We start from the raw sequence: 24,965 nt of genomic DNA on the forward strand, positions 1-24,965 counted from the left end.
CGGAGGCACAAAAGCAACTTTCATCAGAGAAGATGACATGCCTCCACTCACGATGACGCCAATTGCGATGACCCTGTGCCCACTGAAGTCTTGCTTGTCCATGCTGTGGTTGGAGAACAGGACCAAGTGCAGGTTGGCGACATCTGAGGTTGTTGGAACGGAGACGTCGGATCACACTGTCCTGGCTAATGTGTCGATTATGTGTTCCTATGGTCTGTCGAGCACTTTCACTTGCAGTTAGGAACGGATGTCGCTGGTGTTGACAGGTAATCTGCCGATCTTGTCGAGGTGTGGTGACCCTAGGACGACCGCTCCGAGGAAGGTCATCTGTGGTCTGTGTAGCATTGTATCGATGCAGGAGACGGTAAATTGTGGTCATGTTAACGTTGACCAAGGAGTGGTAGGTCTAAGAATCGGCCACAGTTTTATACCCACTACAGTTCGTGCATTTTCGATTTTGTGAGAAATGGGTGCATCATACCCACATATTCATTGGTGCGTTTTGGCGATTCGTTTTTTATGTTGCGTTTTTACTCGGGGCTTCCAAAATGCAACCAAAAATATTGATAACATCAGTCTTCACTACATGCTAAGACTCGTATCAATTTAAGGTTCCATGTTTGTTACCTATTTGCTTAAAACCACTTGCGTTCCTTTTGCGTGTGAGTATAGAATTTCACAGATGTTACTTGACACTTTGCATTTCATCACATTTATCCATGTGTACTGATCATGCAAAACTCAGGAATCAGCATGTTCTTAAGTTCCCTCGAGGTTGTGTCATGTGAATCTTACAATTTTCTTTCCATCTTGTCAGCTGAGTGTATGACAGCCCAATACATACAGAGTACAATCTACTGAAAAGTGATCAAAACCACTTCCTTATTTACTGTCCGACTTTGAATGTGAACCATCATTACTCCATATTTCACCATAGTCTCATGGTACCAATCAAGCAGCAACTACACATTTCATAGAGGCAATGAGAAGTGGAAATAAACAAACTTGGAGAACATGATCATTTTTATTCCACTGTAATATTACAATATTACATATTGACTCCCAAATAGGAATACACACAAGAACGTATATAAAAGAAGTACTTTTGAAGTAGAGAGAAAATCCGAAACAACCCTTTGCAAATTAGTTTTTTCCCTGTCTACCAAACAATTTCTTGCACATACAAATTCTGGATAAATATTTCTAGATTTTTCCTCCTTTACTGATGTATACAATATGACCTCGATTAGTGATTAATTACTCATCATTCGAGCGTTTCCAATCTAATATCAACCACTGTCGGCCTCTATTGCGTGTGTTGTGTAGCATGTGGTGAGTAATCTGTTCTTATAGCGATACATGCATTTACCTTAATAATTCTGTTAATTTCTAACAGCCCTCTCTGTCAATACTAAAATACATTCGCATATCTGGTCATTCCACTGCTACATATTCTTACTTTGTAAGAGTCAGTAAGGAGACATACATACAGTTTCTTGCTGTAGAAAGCACCAGGGCAATTGGGAAGTTTACGTTCATAAAAACCATTTACAATGACATCTTATTTTCTGTGTTAACATGCCAGCGGTAATGTGTTCGCTTTTGTTTCACAAAACTAAATAAATGACATAACAGGGGTCTTCTTCTCCTGACTTCAAAGTGCCTGAAGTGCTGAAAGTGAATAAAATAATGTCTTTACCTACTAACAAGCTGCATGTACCAAGTATTAGTTCTGTAATGCCCTGACAAGCCACATGTCCCAGGTATTAGTTCTGTTATGCCCTGACAAGCCACATGTCCCAAGTATTAGTTCTGTTATGCCCCAACAAGCCACATGTCCCAAGTATTAGTTCTGTTATGCCCTGACAAGCCGCATGTCCCAGGTATTAGTTCTGTAATGCCCTGACAAGCCGCATGTCCCAGGTATTAGTTCTGTTATGCCCTGACAAGCCACATGTCCCAGGTATTAGTTCTGTTATGCCCTGACAAGCTACATGTCCCAAGTATTAGTTCTGTTATGCCCTGACAAGCCACATGTCCCAGGTATTAGTTCTGTTATGCCCTGACAAGCTACATGTCCCAAGTATTAGTTCTGTTATGCCCTGACAAGCCACATGTCCCAGGTATTAGTTCTGTTATGCCCTGACAAGCTACATGTCCTAAGTATTAGTTCTACTATGCCCTGACAAGCCACATGTCCCAGGTATTAGTTCTGTTATGCCCTGACAAGCCGCATGTCCCAAGTATTAGTTCTGTTATGCCCTGACAAGCCCCATGTACCAGGTATTAGTTCTGTAATGCCCTTACAAGCCGCATGTCCCAGGTATTAGTTCTGTAATGCCCTGACAAGCCGCATGTACCAAGTATTAGTTCTGTTATGCCCTGACAAGCCACATGTACCAAGTATTAGTTCTGTGAAGACCTGACAAGCTGCATGTCCTTCGCAACAACACTGAATGGACCAGCAGATCAAGAAACATACTGGTACTGTCATGACCTCACCACTCTGCCGTGAGTGTCAAGCTGGACTGGGACTGCAGGAAGGGCACTGTATTTATCATTCCATTTATCAAGGGCTGTGCCTGCTTGTGTTTTCTGTTTCGCAGAGAAATGCAACCCTTTTTCGTTCCCATTCGTTGTCAAGCCTTGTCTGAGAGGCAAATTCGGATATATTGTGAGCTCATTATTCATGTGTGCATAATAGATGTGCCACATTGACCACATCGAGTCAGTCCTGCCTGACTTGATAAAACTGTTGTACCATTCAGACGGTTTCAGACCAGGCACCAATGGATGAAAAGAAGCATTAGAAGCTGCAATCTGATACCAATTCAAAAATCCAATCCAATTCTTCCGGCTGGGTGAAAATCCCCAAGTCCCTAATACTGGATAGCTGAAGACCACTTCTGATTGCGGTACCTGGAGCCATCCAGGATCACCAGAGTGCTTCATGCTCATCCCCTGTGTGGAATAGCCATTTATGTTGGCAACTGAGTCATACTTTGCATGAACTGCCTTCAGCCACTTGTAGAAGTACTTCGATACTGTGAGATCGTCTTCAAGGAAAATAGCGATTTCTTCAGTTTGCTCTTTTACTTTCCATGTACCAATCCACTGTCCGTATATTCCGACATGGCGTGTGTGGTTATGCACAGTAATAGTGCCAAACTTAAACTGGCACAGCAAGGCTGCTGTATAGGTATAATCATCTATGTCTCCGTTCTTTGAGCGGTCGATCCAAACATCAATGTGAACCGTGTCACCATAGTACTCGGCCTCATTCAACGATGCCAGGCACCTTGTCAAAGCTTCTGCTCGATTATAGGTGAGAACAATAACTCTCAGGTTTATTAGCTGAACACTGAAACTTCCCTTCTGGTGGCCCTCAGACGGAAGGTAGCGCTTTGACCAGAGCAGACGTGGGTGGAGTTTGGGCTCGCCATACACTTGTTTGGCAAATAGTATGTACAACAGTCTAAACACACCAAGTATTATTGTCGCAATGAATAAGAGACGTAGACACCGCTTCATTGTTAACATAGGAAGGAAGAAACCACAGGAATTATCCAGCTGGACATTCATGGCTGGTATGTTTGTTGTAGACCTATAATTATAAAGCACACAAATAGGTTATGCAGTTCAAGAGGTGAATCAACTCTTACAGCAAACAAAATAGTGCTGTTATAATTAAACACAAAAATAGAACCACAGCACTGTAGCTCATCTGGATATGCAACCAACAGTTCAGCATTAGTCAGCATCAATATTCAAATATGCTCTGTATACATATACAAAACAATCTTCTACAGTGTTTTTCAATTTGCATCAATGATTGTACGGTGTAATATTGTAGAAATTCATAACAATCCAGTCATAAATCTGTACCAGGCTTATGAATAGAGCACCGACTAGAAAACTAAATGATCCAGTCATAAATCAGTACCAGGCTTATGGATAGAGCAAATACTAGAAAACTACATGATCCAGTCATAAATCTGTACTAGGCTTATGGATAAAAACACCCACTAGAAAACAAATGATCAAGTCATAAATATGCACCAGGCTTATGGATAGAAACACCGACTAGAAAACTACATGATCCAGTCATAAATCTGTACCAGGCTTATGGATAGAGCACCGACTAGAAAACTAAACGATCCAGTCATAAATCTATACCAGGCTTATGGATAGAGCACCGACAAGAAAACTACATGATCCAGTCATAAATCTGTACCAGGCTTATGGATAGAGCACCGACAAGAAAACTACATGATCCAGTCATAAATCTGTACCAGGCTTATGGATAGAGCACCGACTAGAAAACTACAGGATCCAGTCATAAATCTGTACCAGACTTATGGATAGAGCACCGACTAGAAAACTAAACGATCCAGTCATAAATCTGTACCAGGCTTATGGATAGAGCACCGACAAGAAAACTAAATGATCCAGTCATAAATCTGTACCAGGCTTATGGATAGAGCACCGACTAGAAAACTAAACGATCCAGTCATAAATCTGTACCAGGCTTATGGATAGAGCACCGACTAGAAAACTACATGATCCAGTCATAAATCTGTACCAGGCTTATGGATAGAACACTGACTAGAAAACTACAGGATCCAGTCATAAATCTGTACCAGGCTTATGGATAGAGCAAATACTAGAAAACTACAGGATCCAGTCATAAATCTGTACCAGGCTTATGGATAGAGCAAATACTAGAAAACTACAGGATCCAGTCATAAATCTGTACCAGGCTTATGGGTAGAGCACCGACTAGAAAACTAAACGATCCAGTCATAAATCTGTACCAGGCTTATGGATAGACCACCGACAAGAAAACTACATCATCCAGTCATAAATCTGTACCAGGCTTATGGATAGAGCACCGACTAGAAAACTACAGGATCCAGTCATAAATCTGTACCAGGCTTATGGATAGAGCAAATACTAGAAAACTACAGGATCCAGTCATAAATCTGTACCAGGCTTATGGATAGAGCACCGACTAGAAAACTACACGATCCAGTCATAAATCTGTACCAGGCAAAAATGGATAGAACACCAACCACCATGGAGTACACTTTAAGTGGCAGCCTAGATTACCACCAGGGAGTTCATATCAGGTGTTGGCCTAGATTACCACCAGGGAGTACATATTAAGTGTTGGCCTAGATTACCACCAGGGAGTACACATTAGGTGGCAGCATAGATTACCACCAGGGAGTACATATTAGGTGTTGGCCTAGATTACCACCAGGGAGTACATATTAAGTGTTGGCCTAGATTACCACCAGGGAGTACATATTAGGTGGCAGCCCAGATTACCACCAGGGAGTACATATTTAGTGTTGGCCTAGATTACCACCAGGGAGTACATATTAGGTGGCAGCCAAGAATACTACCAGCGAGTACATATTAAGTGTCAGCCTAGATTACCACCAGGGAGTACATTTTAGGTGTTGGCCTAGATTACCACCAGGGAGTACATATTAGGTGTTGGCCCAGAATACCACCAGGGAGTACATATTAGGTGTTGGCCTAGATTACCACCAGGGAGTACATTTTAGGTGTTGGCCCAGAATACCAGCAGGGAGTACATATTAAGTGTCAGCCTAGATTACCACCAGGGAGTACATATTAGGTGTTGGCCTAGATTAACACCAGGGGGTACATATTAAGTGTCAGCCCAGATTACCACCAGGGAGTACATATTAAGTGTTGGCCCAGACTACCACCAGGGGGTACATATTAAGTGTCAGCCTAGATTACCACCAGGGAGTACATATAAGGTGTTGGCCTAGATTAACACCAGGGGGTACATATTAAGTGTCAGCCTAGATTACCACCAGGGAGTACATATTAGGTGGCAGCCCAGATTACCACCAGGGAGTACATATTAGGTGTTGGCCTAGATTACCACCAGGGAGTACATATTAGGTGGCAGCCCAGATTACCACCAGGGAGTACATATTAGGTGTTGGCCCAGATTACCACCAGGGAGAACATATTAGGTGTTGGCCTAGACTACCACCAGGGAGTACATATTAGGTGTTGGTCCAGAATACCAGCAGGGAGTACATATTTAGTGTTGGCCTAGATTACCACCAGGGAGTACATATTAGGTGGCAGCCAGGATTACCACAAGGGAGTACATATTAGTTGTTGGCCCAGATTACCACCAGGGAGTACATATTAGTTGTTGGCCTAGATTACCACCAGGGAGTACATATTAGGTGTTGGCCAAGGTTACCACCAGGGAGTACATATTAGGTGGCAGCCCAGATTACCACCAGGGTGTACATATTAGGTGTTGGCCTAGACTTCCACCAGGGAGTACATATTAGGTGTTGGCCTAGACTACCACCAGGGAGTACATATTAGGTGTTGGCCTAGATTACCACCAGGGAGTACATATTAGGTGTTGGCCTAGACTACCACCAGGGAGTACATATTAGGTGGCAGCCCAGATTACCACCAGGGAGTACATATTAGGTGGCAGCCAGGATTACCACAAGGGAGTACATATTAGTTGTTGGCCTAGATTACCATCAGGGAGTACATATTAGGTGTTGGCCAAGGTTACCACCAGGGAGTACACATTAGGTGGCAGCCCAGATTACCACTAGGGAGTACATATTAGGTGTTGGCCAAGGTTACCACCAGGGAGTACACATTAGGTGGCAGCCCAGATTACCACTAGGGAGTACATATTAGGTGTTGGCCTAGATTACCACCAGGGAGTACATATTAGGTGGCAGCCAATTACCACCAGGGAGTACATATTATGTGTTGGCCTAGATTACCACCAGGGAGTACATATTAGGTGTTGGCCCAGACTACCACCAGGGAGTACATATTAGGTGTTGGCCTAGATAACCACCAGGGAGTACATATTAGGTGGCAGCCCAGATTACCACCAAGGAGTACATATTAGGTGTTGGCCTAGATTACCACCAGGGAGTACATATTAGGTGTTGGCCAAGGTTACCACCAGGGAGTACACATTAGGTGGCAGCCCAGATTACCACTAGGGAGTACATATTAGGTGTTGGCCTAGATTACCACCAGGGAGTACATATTTAGTGTTCGCCTAGATTACCACCAGGGAGTACATTTTAGGTGGCAGCCCAGATTACCACCAGGGAGTACATATTTAGTGTTGGCCTAGATTACCACCAGGGAGTACATATTAGGTGGCAGCCAAGAATACCACCAGCGAGTACATATTAAGTGTCAGCCTAGATTACCACCAGGGAGTACATTTTAGGTGTTGGCCTAGATTACCACCAGGGAGTACATATTAGGTGTTGGCCCAGAATACCAGCAGGGAGTACATATTAGTTGTTGGCCTAGATTACCACCAGGGAGTACATATTAGGTGTTGGCCTAGATTAACACCAGGGGGTACATATTAAGTGTTGGCCCAGACTACCACCAGGGAGTACATATTAGGTGTTGGCCTAGATAACTACCAGGGAGTACATATTAGGTGGCAGCCCAGATTACCACCAGGGAGTACATATTAGGTGTTGGCCTAGATTACCACCAGGGAGTACATATTAGGTGTTGGCCAAGGTTACCACCAGGGAGTACACATTAGGTGGCAGCCCAGAGAACCACTAGGGAGTACATATTAGGTGTTGGCCTAGACTACCACCAGGGAGTACATATTTAGTGTTGGCCTAGATTACCACCAGGGAGTACATATTAGGTGGCAGCCCAGATTACCTCCAGGGAGTACATATTTAGTGTTGGCCTAGATTACCACCAGGGAGTACATATTAGGTGGCAGCCAAGAATACCACCAGGGAGTACATATTAGGTGGCAGCCCAGATTACCTCCAGGGAGTACATTTTAGGTGTTGGCCTAGATTACCACCAGGGAGTACATATTAGGTGTTGGCCCAGATTACCAGCAGGGAGTACATATTAGTTGTTGGCCTAGATTACCACCAGGGAGTACATATTAGGTGTTGGCCTAGATTAACACCAGGGGGTACATATTAGGTGTTGGCCCAGATTACCACCAGGGAGTACATATTAGGTGTTGGCCTAGACTACCACCAGGGAGTACATATTAGGTGGCAGCCCAGATTACCACCAGGGAGTACATATAAGGTGGCAGCCCAGACTACCACCAGGGAGTACATATGAGGTGTTGGCCAAGACTACCACCAGGGAGGACATATTAGGTGTTGGCCTAGACTACCACCAGGGAGTACATATTAGGTGTTGGCCTAGATTACCACCAGGGAGTACATTTTAGGTGGCAGCCCAGATTACCACCAGGGAGTACATATTTAGTGTTGGCCTAGATTACCACCAGGGAGTACATATTAGGTGGCAGCCAAGAATACCACCAGCGAGTACATATTAAGTGTCAGCCTAGATTACCACCAGGGAGTACATTTTAGGTGTTGGCCTAGACTTCCACCAGGGAGTACATATTAGGTGTTGGCCCAGACTACCACCAGGGAGTACATATTAGATGTTGGCCTAGATAACCACCAGGGAGTACATATTAGGTGGCAGCCCAGATTACCACCAGGGAGTACATATTAGGTGTTGGCCTAGATTACCACCAGGGAGTACATATTAGGTGTTGGCCTAGATTACCACCAGGGAGTACATATTAGGTGGCAGCCAAGAATACCACCAGGGAGTACATATTAAGTGTCAGCCTAGACTTCCACCAGGGAGTACATATTTAAGTGTTGGCCTAGATTACCACCAGGGAGTACATATTAGGTGTTGGCCTAGATTACCACCAGGGAGTACATATTAAGTGTTGGCCTAGATTACCACCAGGGAGTACATATTAGGTGGCAGCCCAGATTACCACCAGGGAGTACATATTTAGAGTTGGCCTAGATTACCACCAGGGAGTACATATTAGGTGGCAGCCAAGAATACTACCAGCGAGTACATATTAAGTGTCAGCCTAGATTACCACCAGGGAGTACATATTAGGTGTTGGCCTAGATTAACACCAGGGGGTACATATTAGGTGTTGGCCCAGATTACCACCAGGGAGTACATATTAGGTGTTGGCCTAGACTACCACCAGGGAGTACATATTAGGTGGCAGCCCAGATTACCACCAGGGAGTACATATAAGGTGGCAGCCCAGACTACCACCAGGGAGTACATATGAGGTGTTGGCCAAGATTACCACCAGGGAGTACATATTAGGTGTTGGCCTAGACTACCACCAGGGAGTACATATTAGGTGTTGGCCTAGATTACCACCAGGGAGTACATTTTAGGTGGCAGCCCAGATTACCACCAGGGAGTACATATTTAGTGTTGGCCTAGATTACCACCAGGGAGTACATATTAGGTGGCAGCCAAGAATACCACCAGCGAGTACATATTAAGTGTCAGCCTAGATTACCACCAGGGAGTACATTTTAGGTGTTGGCCCAGACTTCCACCAGGGAGTACATATTAGGTGTTGGCCCAGACTACCACCAGGGAGTACATATTAGGTGTTGGCCTAGATAACCACCAGGGAGTACATATTAGGTGGCAGCCCAGATTACCACCAGGGAGTACATATTAGGTGTTGGCCCAGACTACCACCAGGGAGTACATATTAGGTGTTGGCCTAGATTACCAACAGGGAGTACATATTAGGTGTTGGCCTAGACTTCCACCAGGGAGTACATATTAGGTGTTGGCCCAGACTACCACCAGGGAGTACATATTAGGTGTTGGCCTAGATAACCACCAGGGAGTACATATTAGGTGGCAGCCCAGATTACCACCAGGGAGTACATATTAGGTGTTGGCCCAGACTACCACCAGGGAGTACATATTTAAGTGTTGGCCTAGATTACCACCAGGGAGTACATATTAGGTGTTGGCCTAGATTACCACCAGGGAGTACATATTAAGTGTTGGCCTAGATTACCACCAGGGAGTACATATTAGGTGTTGGCCTAGATTACCACCAGGGAGTACATATTAGGTGTTGGCCTAGATTACCACCAGGGAGTACATATTAGGTGGCAGCCCAGATTACCACCAGGGAGTACATATTTAGTGTTGGCCTAGATTACCACCAGGGAGTACATATTAGGTGGCAGCCAAGAATACTACCAGCGAGTACACATTAAGTGTCAGCCTAGATTACCCTCAGGGAGTACATTTTAGGTGTTGGCCTAGATTACCACCAGGGAGTACATATTAGGTGTTGGCCCAGACTACCACCAGGGAGTACATATTAGGTGTTGGCCTAGATAACCACCAGGGAGTACATATTAGGTGACAGCCCAGATTACCACCAGGGAGTACATATTAGGTGTTGGCCTAGATTACCACCAGGGAGTACATATTAGGTGTTGGCCAAGGTTACCACCAGGGAGTACATATTAGGTGGCAGCCCAGATTACCACTAGGGAGTACATATTAGGTGTTGGCCTAGATTACCACCAGGGAGTACATATTTAGTGTTGGCCTAGATTACCACCAGGGAGTACATTTAAGGTGGCAGCCCAGATTACCACCAGGGAGTACATATTTAGTGTTGGCCTAGATTACCACCAGGGAGTACATATTAGGTGGCAGCCAAGAATACCACCAGGGAGTACATATTAGGTGGCAGCCCAGATTACCTCCAGGGAGTACATTTTAGGTGTTGGCCTAGATTACCACCAGGGAGTACATATTAGGTGTTGGCCCAGATTACCAGCAGGGAGTACATATTAGTTGTTGGCCTAGATTACCACCAGGGAGTACATATTAGGTGTTGGCCTAGATTAACACCAGGGGGTACATATTAGGTGTTGGCCCAGATTACCACCAGGGAGTACATATTAGGTGTTGGCCTAGACTACCACCAGGGAGTACATATTAGGTGGCAGCCCAGATTACCACCAGGGAGTACATATAAGGTGGCAGCCCAGACTACCACCAGGGAGTACATATGAGGTGTTGGCCAAGACTACCACCAGGGAGTACATATTAGGTGTTGGCCTAGACTACCACCAGGGAGTACATATTAGGTGTTGGCCTAGATTACCACCAGGGAGTACATTTTAGGTGGCAGCCCAGATTACCACCAGGGAGTACATATTTAGTGTTGGCCTAGATTACCACCAGGGAGTACATATTAGGTGGCAGCCAAGAATACCACCAGCGAGTACATATTAAGTGTCAGCCTAGATTACCACCAGGGAGTACATTTTAGGTGTTGGCCTAGACTTCCACCAGGGAGTACATATTAGGTGTTGGCCCAGACTACCACCAGGGAGTACATATTAGATGTTGGCCTAGATAACCACCAGGGAGTACATATTAGGTGGCAGCCCAGATTACCACCAGGGAGTACATATTAGGTGTTGGCCCAGACTACCACCAGGGAGTACATATTAGGTGTTGGCCTAGATTACCACCAGGGAGTACATATTAGGTGGCAGCCAAGAATACCACCAGGGAGTACATATTAAGTGTCAGCCTAGACTTCCACCAGGGAGTACATATTTAAGTGTTGGCCTAGATTACCACCAGGGAGTACATATTAGGTGTTGGCCTAGATTACCACCAGGGAGTACATATTAAGTGTTGGCCTAGATTACCACCAGGGAGTACATATTAGGTGGCAGCCCAGATTACCACCAGGGAGTACATATTTAGAGTTGGCCTAGATTACCACCAGGGAGTACATATTAGGTGGCAGCCAAGAATACTACCAGCGAGTACATATTAAGTGTCAGCCTAGATTACCACCAGGGAGTACATATTAGGTGTTGGCCTAGATTAACACCAGGGGGTACATATTAGGTGTTGGCCCAGATTACCACCAGGGAGTACATATTAGGTGTTGGCCTAGACTACCACCAGGGAGTACATATTAGGTGGCAGCCCAGATTACCACCAGGGAGTACATATAAGTTGGCAGCCCAGACTACCACCAGGGAGTACATATGAGGTGTTGGCCAAGATTACCACCAGGGAGTACATATTAGGTGTTGGCCTAGACTACCACCAGGGAGTACATATTAGGTGTTGGCCTAGATTACCACCAGGGAGTACATTTTAGGTGGCAGCCCAGATTACCACCAGGGAGTACATATTTAGTGTTGGCCTAGATTACCACCAGGGAGTACATATTAGGTGGCAGCCAAGAATACCACCAGCGAGTACATATTAAGTGTCAGCCTAGATTACCACCAGGGAGTACATTTTAGGTGTTGGCCCAGACTTCCACCAGGGAGTACATATTAGGTGTTGGCCCAGACTACCACCAGGGAGTACATATTAGGTGTTGGCCTAGATAACCACCAGGGAGTACATATTAGGTGGCAGCCCAGATTACCACCAGGGAGTACATATTAGGTGTTGGCCCAGACTACCACCAGGGAGTACATATTAGGTGTTGGCCTAGATTACCAACAGGGAGTACATATTAGGTGTTGGCCTAGACTTCCACCAGGGAGTACATATTAGGTGTTGGCCCAGACTACCACCAGGGAGTACATATTAGGTGTTGGCCTAGATAACCACCAGGGAGTACATATTAGGTGGCAGCCCAGATTACCACCAGGGAGTACATATTAGGTGTTGGCCCAGACTACCACCAGGGAGTACATATTTAAGTGTTGGCCTAGATTACCACCAGGGAGTACATATTAGGTGTTGGCCTAGATTACCACCAGGGAGTACATATTAAGTGTTGGCCTAGATTACCACCAGGGAGTACATATTAGGTGTTGGCCTAGATTACCACCAGGGAGTACATATTTAGTGTTGGCCTAGATTACCACCAGGGAGTACATATTAGGTGGCAGCCAAGAATACTACCAGCGAGTACACATTAAGTGTCAGCCTAGATTACCCTCAGGGAGTACATTTTAGGTGTTGGCCTAGATTACCACCAGGGAGTACATATTAGGTGTTGGCCCAGACTACCACCAGGGAGTACATATTAGGTGTTGGCCTAGATAACCACCAGGGAGTACATATTAGGTGACAGCCCATATTACCACCAGGGAGTACATATTAGGTGTTGGCCTAGATTACCACCAGGGAGTACATATTAGGTGTTGGCCAAGGTTACCACCAGGGAGTACATATTAGGTGGCAGCCCAGATTACCACTAGGGAGTACATATTAGGTGTTGGCCTAGATTACCACCAGGGAGTACATATTTAGTGTTGGCCTAGATTACCACCAGGGAGTACATTTAAGGTGGCAGCCCAGATTACCACCAGGGAGTACATATTTAGTGTTGGCCTAGATTACCACCAGGGAGTACATATTAGGTGGCAGCCAAGAATACCACCAGCGAGTACATATTAAGTGTCAGCCTAGATTACCACCAGGGAGTACATTTTAGGTGTTGGCCTAGATTACCACCAGGGAGTACATATTAGGTGTTGGCCCAGAATACCAGCAGGGAGTACATATTAGTTGTTGGCCTAGATTACCACCAGGGAGTACATATTAGGTGTTGGCCTAGATTAACACCAGGGGGTACATATTAGGTGTTGGCCCAGATTACCACCAGGGAGTACGTATTAGGTGTTGGCCTAGACTACCACCAGGGAGTACATATTAGGTGTTGGTCCAGATTACCACCAGGGAGTACATTTTAAGTGTTGGCCTAGATTACCACCAGGGAGTACATATTAGGTGTCAGCCCAGATTACCACCAGGGAGTACATATTAGGTGTTGGCCTAGACTACCACCAGGGAATACATATTAGGTGTTGGCCTAGATTACAACCAGGGAGTACATATTAGGTGTTGGCCTAGACTACCACCAGGGAGTACATATTAGGTGGCAGCCCAGATTACCACCAGGGAGTACATATTAGGTGTTGGCAAAGATTACCACCAGGGAGTACATATTAGGTGTTGGCCTAGACTACCACCAGGGAGTACATATTAGGTGTTGGCCTAGATTACCACCAGGGAGTACATATTAGGTGTTGGCCTAGACTACCACCAGGGAGTACATATTAGGTGGCAGCCTAGACTACCACCAGGGAGTACATATTAGGTGGCAGCCCAGATTACCACCAGGGAGTACATATTAGGTGTTGGCCTAGATTACCACCAGGGAGTACATATTAGGTGGCAGCCCAGATTACCACCAGGGAGTACATATTTAGTGTTGGCCTAGACTACCACCAGGGAGTACATATTAGGTGTTGGCCTAGATTACCACCAGGGAGTACATATTAGGTGTTGGCCTAGACTACCACCAGGGAGTACATATTAGGTGGCAGCCTAGAATACCAGCAGGGAGTACATATTAGGTGGCAGCCTAGACTACCACCAGGGAGTACATATAAGGTGTTGGCCTAGATTACCACCAGGGAGTACATATTAGGTGGCAGCCTAGACTACCACCAGGGAGTACATATTAGGTGTTGGCCTAGATTACCACCAGGGAGTACATATTAGGTGGCAGCCCAGATTACCACCAGGGAGTACATTTTAGGTGTTGGCCTAGATTACCACCAGGGAGTACATATAAGGTGTTGGCCCAGATTACCACCAGGGAGTACATATTAGGTGTTGGCCTAGACTACCACCAGGGAGTACATTTTAGGTGGCAGCCTAGACTACCACCAGGGAGTACATATAAGGTGTTGGCCCAGATTACCACCAGGGAGTACATATTAGGTGTTGGCCTAGATTACCACCAGGGAGTACATATTAGGTGTTGGCCTAGATTACCACCAGGGAGTACATATTAGGTGTTGGCCCAGATTACCACCAGGGAGTACATATTAGGTGGCAGCCCAGATTACCACCAGGGAGTACATATTAGGTGGCAGCCCAGATTACCACCAGGGAGTACATATTTAGTGTTGGCCTAGATTACCACCAAGGAGTACATATTAGGTGGCAGCCAAGAATACCACCAGCGAGTACATATTAAGTGTCAGCCTGGACTACCACCAGGGAGTACATATTAGGTGTTGGCCCAGAATACCAGCAGGGAGTACATATTAGGTGTTGGCCTAGATTACCACCAGGGAGTACATATTAGGTGTTGGCCTAGATTAACACCAGGGAGTACATATTAGGTGTTGGCCAAGGTTACCACCAGGGAGTACACATTAGGTGGCAGCCCAGATTACCACTAGGGAGTACATATAAGGTGTTGGCCTAGATTACCACCAGGGAGTACATATTTAGTGTTGGCCTAGATTACCACCAGGGAGTACATTTTAGGTGGCAGCCCAGATTACCACCAGGGAGTACATATTTAGTGTTGGCCTAGATTACCACCAGGGAGTACATATTAGGTGGCAGCCAAGAATACCACCAGCGAGTACATATTAAGTATCAACCTAGATTACCACCAGGGAGTACATTTTAGGTGTTGGCCTAGATTACCACCAGGGAGTACATATTAGGTGTTGGCCCAGAATACCAGCAGGGAGTACATATTAGTTGTTGGCCTAGATTACCACCAGGGAGTACATATTAGGTGTTGGCCTAGATTAACACCAGGGGGTACATATTAGGTGTTGGCCCAGATTACCACCAGGGAGTACATATTAGGTGTTGGCCTAGACTACCACCAGGGAGTACATATTAGGTGTTGGTCCAGATTACCACCAGGGAGTACATTTTAAGTGTTGGCCTAGATTACCACCAGGGAGTACATATTAGGTGTCAGCCCAGATTACCACCAGGGAGTACATATTAGGTGTTGGCCTAGACTACCACCAGGGAATACATATTAGGTGTTGGCCTAGATTACCACCAGGGAGTACATATTAGGTGTTGGCCTAGACTACCACCAGGGAGTACATATTAGGTGGCAGCCAAGATTACCACCAGGGAGTACATATTAGGTGTTGGCAAAGATTACCACCAGGGAGTACATATTAGGTGTTGGCCTAGACTACCACCAGGGAGTACATATTAGGTGTTGGCCTAGATTACCACCAGGGAGTACATATTAGGTGTTGGCCTAGACTACCACCAGGGAGTACATATTAGGTGGCAGCCTAGACTACCACCAGGGAGTACATATTAGGTGGCAGCCCAGATTACCACCAGGGAGTACATATCAGGTGTTGGCCTAGATTACCACCAGGGAGTACATATTAGGTGGCAGCCCAGATTACCACCAGGGAGTACATATTTAGTGTTGGCCTAGACTACCACCAGGGAGTACATATTAGGTGTTGGCCTAGATTACCACCAGGGAGTACATATTAGGTGTTGGGCTAGACTACCACCAGGGAGTACATATTAGGTGGCAGCCTAGAATACCAGCAGGGAGTACATATTAGGTGGCAGCCTACACTACCACCAGGGAGTACATATAAGGTGTTGGCCTAGATTACCACCAGGGAGTACATATTAGGTGGCAGCCTATAGATTACCACCAGGGAGTACATATTAGGTGGCGGCCCAGATTACCACCAGGGAGTACATTTTAGGTGTTGGCCTAGATTACCACCAGGGAGTACATATAAGGTGTTCGCCCAGATTACCACCAGGGAGTACATATTAGGTGTTGGCCTAGACTACCACCAGGGAGTACATTTGAGGTGGCAGCCTAGACTACCACCAGGGAGTACATATAAGGTGTTGGCCCAGATTACCACCAGGGAGTACATATTAGGTGTTGGCCTAGATTACCACCAGGGAGTACATATTAGGTGTTGGCCTAGATTACCACCAGGGAGTACATATTAGGTGTTGGCCCAGATTACCACCAGGGAGTACATATTAGGTGGCAGCCCAGATTACCACCAGAGAGTACATATTAGGTGGCAGCCCAGATTACCACAAGGGAGTACATATTAGTTGTTGGCCTAGATTACCACCAGGGAGTACATATTAGGTGTTGGCCAAGGTTACCACCAGGGAGTACACATTAGGTGGCAGCCCAGATTACCACTAGAGAGTACATATTAGGTGTTGGCCTAGATTACCACCAGGGAGTACATATTTAGTGTTGGCCTAGATTACCACCAGGGAGTACATTTTAGGTGGCAGCCCAGATTACCACCAGGGAGTACATATTTAGTGTTGGCCTAGATTACCACCAGGGAGTACATTTTAGGTGGCAGCCCAGATTACCACCAGGGAGTACATATTTAGTGTTGGCCTAGATTACCACCAAGGAGTACATATTAGGTGGCAGTCAAGAATACCACCAGCGAGTACATATTAAGTGTCAGCCTAGACTACCACCAGGGAGTACATATTAGGTGTTGGCCCAGAATACCAGCAGGGAGTACATATTAGGTGTTGGCCTAGATTACCACCAGGGAGTACATATTAGGTGTTGGCCTAGATTAACACCAGGGGGTACATATTAGGTGTTGGCCCAGACTACCACCAGGGAGTACATATTAGGTGTTGGCCTAGATTACCACCAGGGAGTACATATTAGGTGTTGGCCTAGACTACCACCAGGGAGTACATATTAGGTGTTGGTCCAGATTACCACCAGGGAGTACATTTTAAGTGTTGGCCTAGATTACCACCAGGGAGTACATATTAGGTGTCAGCCCAGATTACCACCAGGGAGTACACATTAGGTGTTGGCCTAGATTACCACCAGGGAGTACATATTAGGTGTTGGCCTAGACTACCACCAGGGAGTACATATAAGGTGGCAGCCCAGATTACCACCAGGGAGTACATATTAGGTGTTGGCCTAGATTACCACCAGGGGGTACATATTAGGTGTTGGCCTAGATTACCACCAGGGAGTACATATTAGGTGGCAGCCCAGATTACCACCAGGGAGTACATATTAGGTGTTTGCCCAGACTACCACCAGGGAGTACATATTAGGTGTTGGCCTAGATTACCACCAGGGAGTACATATTAGGTGGCAGCCAAGAATACCACCAGCGAGTACATATTAAGTGTCAGCCTAGACTTCCACCAGGGAGTACATATTTAAGTGTTGGCCTAGATTACCACCAGGGAGTACATATTAGGTGTTGGCCTAGATTACCACCAGGGAGTACATATTAAGTGTTGGCCTAGATTACCACCAGGGAGTACATATTAGGTGGCAGCCCAGATTACCACCAGGGAGTACATATTTAGTGTTGGCCTAGATTACCACCAGGGAGTACATATTAGGTGGCAGCCAAGAATACTACCAGCGAGTACATATTAAGTGTCAGCCTAGATTACCACCAGGGAGTACATATTAGGTGTTGGCCTAGATTAACACCAGGGGGTACATATTAGGTGTTGGCCCAGATTACCACCAGGGAGTACATATTAGGTGTTGGCCTAGACTACCACCAGGGAGTACATATTAGGTGGCTGCCCAGATTACCACCAGGGAGTACATATAAGGTGGCAGCCCAGACTACCACCAGGGAGTACATATGAGGTGTTGGCCAAGATTACCACCAGGGAGTACATATTAGGTGTTGGCCTAGACTACCACCAGGGAGTACATATTAGGTGTTGGCCTAGATTACCACCAGGGAGTACATTTTAGGTGGCAGCCCAGATTACCACCAGGGAGTACATATTTAGTGTTGGCCTAGATTACCGCCAGGGAGTACATATTAGGTGGCAGCCAAGAATACCACCAGCGAGTACATATTAAGTGTCAGCCTAGATTACCCTCAGGGAGTACATTTTAGGTGTTGGCCTAGATTACCACCAGGGAGTACATATTAGGTGTTGGCCCAGACTACCACCAGGGAGTACATATTAGGTGTTGGCCTAGATAACCACCAGGGAGTACATATTAGGTGGCAGCCCAGATTACCACCAGGGAGTACATATTAGGTGTTGGCCTAGATTACCACCAGGGAGTACATATTAGGTGTTGGCCAAGGTTACCACCAGGGAGTACATATTAGGTGGCAGCCCAGATTACCACTAGGGAGTACATATTAGGTGTTGGCCTAGATTACCACCAGGGAGTACATATTTAGTGTTGGCCTAGATTACCACCAGGGAGTACATATTTAGTGTTGGCCTAGACTACCACCAGGGAGTACATTTTAGGTGGCAGCCCAGATTACCACCAGGGAGTACATATTTAGTGTTGGCCTAGATTACCACCAGGGAGTACATATTAGGTGGCAGCCAAGAATACCACCAGCGAGTACATATTAAGTGTCAGCCTAGATTACCACCAGGGAGTACATTTTAGGTGTTGGCCTAGATTACCACCAGGGAGTACATATTAGGTGTTGGCCCAGAATACCAGCAGGGAGTACATATTAGTTGTTGGCCTAGATTACCACCAGGGAGTACATATTAGGTGTTGGCCTAGATTAACACCAGGGGGTACATATTAGGTGTTGGCCCAGATTACCACCAGGGAGTACATATTAGGTGTTGGCCTAGACTACCACCAGGGAGTACATATTAGGTGTTGGTCCAGATTACCACCAGGGAGTACATTTTAAGTGTTGGCCTAGATTACCACCAGGGAGTACATATTAGGTGTCAGCCCAGATTACCACCAGGGAGTACATATTAGGTGTTGGCCTAGACTACCACCAGGGAATACATATTAGGTGTTGGCCTAGATTACCACCAGGGAGTACATATTAGGTGTTGGCCTAGACTACCACCAGGGAGTACATATTAGGTGGCAGCCCAGATTACCACCAGGGAGTACATATTAGGTGTTGGCAAAGATTACCACCAGGGAGTACATATTAGGTGTTGGCCTAGACTACCACCAGGGAGTACATATTAGGTGTTGGCCTAGATTACCACCAGGGAGTACATATTAGGTGTTGGCCTAGACTACCACCAGGGAGTACATATTAGGTGGCAGCCTAGACTACCACCAGGGAGTACATATTAGGTGGCAGCCCAGATTACCACCAGGGAGTACATATTAGGTGTTGGCCTAGATAACCACCAGGGAGTACATATTAGGTGGCAGCCCAGATTACCACCAGGGAGTACATATTTAGTGTTGGCCTAGACTACCACCAGGGAGTACATATTAGGTGTTGGCCTAGATTACCACCAGGGAGTACATATTAGGTGTTGGCCTAGACTACCACCAGGGAGTACATATTAGGTGGCAGCCTAGAATACCAGCAGGGAGTACATATTAGGTGGCAGCCTAGACTACCACCAGGGAGTACATATAAGGTGTTGGCCTAGATTACCACCAGGGAGTACATATTAGGTGGCGGCCTAGACTACCACCAGGGAGTACATATTAGGTGTTGGCCTAGATTACCACCAGGGAGTACATATTAGGTGGCAGCCCAGATTACCACCAGGGAGTACATTTAAGGTGTTGGCCTAGATTACCACCAGGGAGTACATATAAGGTGTTGGCCCAGATTACCACCAGGGAGTACATATAAGGTGTTGGCCCAGATTACCACCAGGGAGTACATATTAGGTGTTGGCCTAGACTACCACCAGGGAGTACATATTAGGTGTCAGCCCAGATTACCACCAGGGAGTACATATTAGGTGTTGGCCTAGATTACCACCAGGGAGTACATATTAGGTGTTGGCCTAGACTACCACCAGGGAGTACATATAAGGTGGCAGCCCAGATTACCACCAGGGAGTACATATTTAGTGTTGGCCTAGATTACCACCAGGGGGTACATATTAGGTGTTGGCCTAGATTACCACCAGGGAGTACATATTAGGTGTTGGCCTAGATTACCACCAGGGAGTACATATTAGGTGGCAGCCAAGAATACTACCAGCGAGTACATATTAAGTGTCAGCCTAGATTACCACCAGGGAGTACATATTAGGTGTTGGCCTAGATTAACACCAGGGGGTACATATTAGGTGTTGGCCCAGATTACCACCAGGGAGTACATATTAGGTGTTGGCCTAGACTACCACCAGGGAGTACATATTAGGTGGCTGCCCAGATTACCACCAGGGAGTACATATAAGGTGGCAGCCCAGACTACCACCAGGGAGTACATATGAGGTGTTGGCCAAGATTGCCACCAGGGAGTACATATTAGGTGTTGGCCTAGACTACCACCAGGGAGTACATATTAGGTGTTGGCCTAGATTACCACCAGGGAGTACATTTTAGGTGGCAGCCCAGATTACCACCAGGGAGTACATATTTAGTGTTGGCCTAGATTACCGCCAGGGAGTACATATTAGGTGGCAGCCAAGAATACCACCAGCGAGTACATATTAAGTGTCAGCCTAGATTACCCTCAGGGAGTACATTTTAGGTGTTGGCCTAGATTACCACCAGGGAGTACATATTAGGTGTTGGCCCAGACTACCACCAGGGAGTACATATTAGGTGTTGGCCTAGATAACCACCAGGGAGTACATATTAGGTGGCAGCCCAGATTACCACCAGGGAGTACATATTAGGTGTTGGCCTAGATTACCACCAGGGAGTACATATTAGGTGTTGGCCAAGGTTACCACCAGGGAGTACATATTAGGTGGCAGCCCAGATTACCACTAGGGAGTACATATTAGGTGTTGGCCTAGATTACCACCAGGGAGTACATATTTAGTGTTGGCCTAGATTACCACCAGGGAGTACATATTTAGTGTTGGCCTAGACTACCACCAGGGAGTACATTTTAGGTGGCAGCCCAGATTACCACCAGGGAGTACATATTTAGTGTTGGCCTAGATTACCACCAGGGAGTACATATTAGGTGGCAGCCAAGAATACCACCAGCGAGTACATATTAAGTGTCAGCCTAGATTACCACCAGGGAGTACATTTTAGGTGTTGGCCTAGATTACCACCAGGGAGTACATATTAGGTGTTGGCCCAGAATACCAGCAGGGAGTACATATTAGTTGTTGGCCTAGATTACCACCAGGGAGTACATATTAGGTGTTGGCCTAGATTAACACCAGGGGGTACATATTAGGTGTTGGCCCAGATTACCACCAGGGAGTACATATTAGGTGTTGGCCTAGACTACCACCAGGGAGTACATATTAGGTGTTGGTCCAGATTACCACCAGGGAGTACATTTTAAGTGTTGGCCTAGATTACCACCAGGGAGTACATATTAGGTGTCAGCCCAGATTACCACCAGGGAGTACATATTAGGTGTTGGCCTAGACTACCACCAGGGAATACATATTAGGTGTTGGCCTAGATTACCACCAGGGAGTACATATTAGGTGTTGGCCTAGACTACCACCAGGGAGTACATATTAGGTGGCAGCCCAGATTACCACCAGGGAGTACATATTAGGTGTTGGCAAAGATTACCACCAGGGAGTACATATTAGGTGTTGGCCTAGACTACCACCAGGGAGTACATATTAGGTGTTGGCCTAGATTACCACCAGGGAGTACATATTAGGTGTTGGCCTAGACTACCACCAGGGAGTACATATTAGGTGGCAGCCTAGACTACCACCAGGGAGTACATATTAGGTGGCAGCCCAGATTACCACCAGGGAGTACATATTAGGTGTTGGCCTAGATAACCACCAGGGAGTACATATTAGGTGGCAGCCCAGATTACCACCAGGGAGTACATATTTAGTGTTGGCCTAGACTACCACCAGGGAGTACATATTAGGTGTTGGCCTAGATTACCACCAGGGAGTACATATTAGGTGTTGGCCTAGACTACCACCAGGGAGTACATATTAGGTGGCAGCCTAGAATACCAGCAGGGAGTACATATTAGGTGGCAGCCTAGACTACCACCAGGGAGTACATATAAGGTGTTGGCCTAGATTACCACCAGGGAGTACATATTAGGTGGCGGCCTAGACTACCACCAGGGAGTACATATTAGGTGTTGGCCTAGATTACCACCAGGGAGTACATATTAGGTGGCAGCCCAGATTACCACCAGGGAGTACATTTAAGGTGTTGGCCTAGATTACCACCAGGGAGTACATATAAGGTGTTGGCCCAGATTACCACCAGGGAGTACATATAAGGTGTTGGCCCAGATTACCACCAGGGAGTACATATTAGGTGTTGGCCTAGACTACCACCAGGGAGTACATATTAGGTGTCAGCCCAGATTACCACCAGGGAGTACATATTAGGTGTTGGCCTAGATTACCACCAGGGAGTACATATTAGGTGTTGGCCTAGACTACCACCAGGGAGTACATATAAGGTGGCAGCCCAGATTACCACCAGGGAGTACATATTTAGTGTTGGCCTAGATTACCACCAGGGGGTACATATTAGGTGTTGGCCTAGATTACCACCAGGGAGTACATATTAGGTGTTGGCCTAGATTACCACCAGGGAGTACATATAAGGTGGCAGCCTAGACTACCACCAGGGAGTACATATTAGGTGGTGCCCTAGATTACCACAAGAGAGTACATATTAAGTGTTGGGCTAGATTACCACCAGGGAGTACATATTAGGTGGCAGCCCAGATTACCACCAGGGAGTACATATTTAGTGTTGGCCCAGATTACCACCAGGGAGTACACATTAGGTGGCAGCCCAGATTACCACCAGGGAGTACATATTAGGTGTTGGCCTAGACTACCACCAGGGAGTACAAATTAGGTGTTGGCCTAGACTACCACCAGGGAGTACATATTAGGTGGCAGCCTAGATTACCACCCGTGAGTACATATTAAGTGTTGGCCTAGACTACCACCAGGGAGTACATATTAGGTGGCAGCCCAGATTACCACCAGGGAGTACATATTAGGTGGCAGCCCAGATTATCACAAGGGAGTACATATTAGGTGACAGCCTAGATTACCACCAGGGAGTACATATTCGGTGTTGGCCTAGATTACCACAAGAGAGTACATATTAAGTGTTGGGCTAGATTACCACCAGAAGGTACATATTAAGTGGCAGCCCAGATTACCACCAGGGAGTGTATATTAGGTGGCAGCCCAGATTACCACCAGGGAGTACTTATTAGGTGTTGGCCTAGACTACCACCAGGGAGTACATATTAAGTGTTGGCCTAGATTACCACCAGGAAGTACATTTTAGGTGGCAGCCCAGATTACCACCAGGGAGTACATATTAGGTGTTGGCCTAGACTACCACCAGGGAGTACATATTAGGTGTCAGCCTAGATTACCACAAGGGAGTACATATAAGGTGGCAGCCTAGATTACCACCAGGGAGTACATATTAGGTGTTGGCCTAGATTAACACCAGGGGGTACATATTAAGTGTCAGCCTAGATAACCACTAGGGAGTTCATATTAGGTGGCAGCCTAGATTACCACCAGGGAGTACATATTAGGTGTTGGCCTAGATTACCACTAGGGATTACATATTAGGTGGCAGCCCAGATTACCACCAGGGAGTACATATTAGGTGTTGGTCCAGATTAACACCAGGGGGTACATATTAGGTGGCAGCCCAGATTACCACCAGGGAGTACATATTAAGTGTCAGCCTAGATTACCACCAGGGAGTACATATTAAGTGTTGGCCTAGATTACCACCAGGGAGTACATATTAGGTGGCAGCCCAGATTACCACCAGGGAGTACATATTAAGTGTTGGCCTAGATTACCACCAGGGAGTACATATTAAGTGTTGGCCTAGATTACCACCAGGGAGTACATATTAAGTGTTGGCCTAGATTACCACCAGGGACTATTAGGTGGCAGCCCAGATAACCACCAGGGGGTACATATTAGGTGTCAGCCCAGATTACCACCAGGGAGTATTAGGTGGCAGCCCAGATTACCACCAGGGAGTACATATTAAGTGTCAGCCTAGATTACCACCAGGGAGTACATATTAAGTGTTGGCCTAGATTACCACCAGGGAGTATTAGGTGGCAGCCCAGATAACCACCAGGGAGTACATATTAAGTGTTGGCCTAGATTACCACCAGGGAGTACATATTAGTTGTTGGCCTAGACTTCCACCAGGCAGTACATATTAAGTGTTGGCCTAGATTACCACCAGGGAGTATTAGGTGGCAGCCCAGATAACCACCAGGGAGTACATATTAAGTGTTGGCCTAGATTACCACCAGGGAGTATTAGGTGGCAGCCCAGATTACCACCAGGGAGTACATATTAGGTGTTGGCCTAGATTACCA

At 46.2% G+C, this 24,965-nt stretch overlaps 1 protein-coding gene across 1 annotated transcript in view; it reads right to left on the reverse strand.

Moving 5' to 3' along the window:
• Window positions 1-1,010: 1,010 nt before the first annotated feature.
• Window positions 1,011-24,965, reverse strand: part of LOC124136465 — a 34,748-nt gene continuing 10,793 nt past the window's right edge. The window contains exon 2 of the mRNA XM_046502386.2: window positions 1,011-3,604. Coding sequence (XP_046358342.1) covers window positions 2,491-3,582 — 1,092 coding nt within the window. The 5' untranslated portion in view covers window positions 3,583-3,604 and the 3' untranslated portion in view covers window positions 1,011-2,490. The remainder of the gene's footprint in view (window positions 3,605-24,965) is intronic.

The sequence above is a fragment of the Haliotis rufescens genome, unplaced genomic scaffold, assembly GCF_023055435.1.
Source record: "Haliotis rufescens isolate VD_foot unplaced genomic scaffold, xgHalRufe1.0.p SCAF_1, whole genome shotgun sequence".
NCBI classification, from domain to species: domain Eukaryota; kingdom Metazoa; phylum Mollusca; class Gastropoda; order Lepetellida; family Haliotidae; genus Haliotis; species Haliotis rufescens.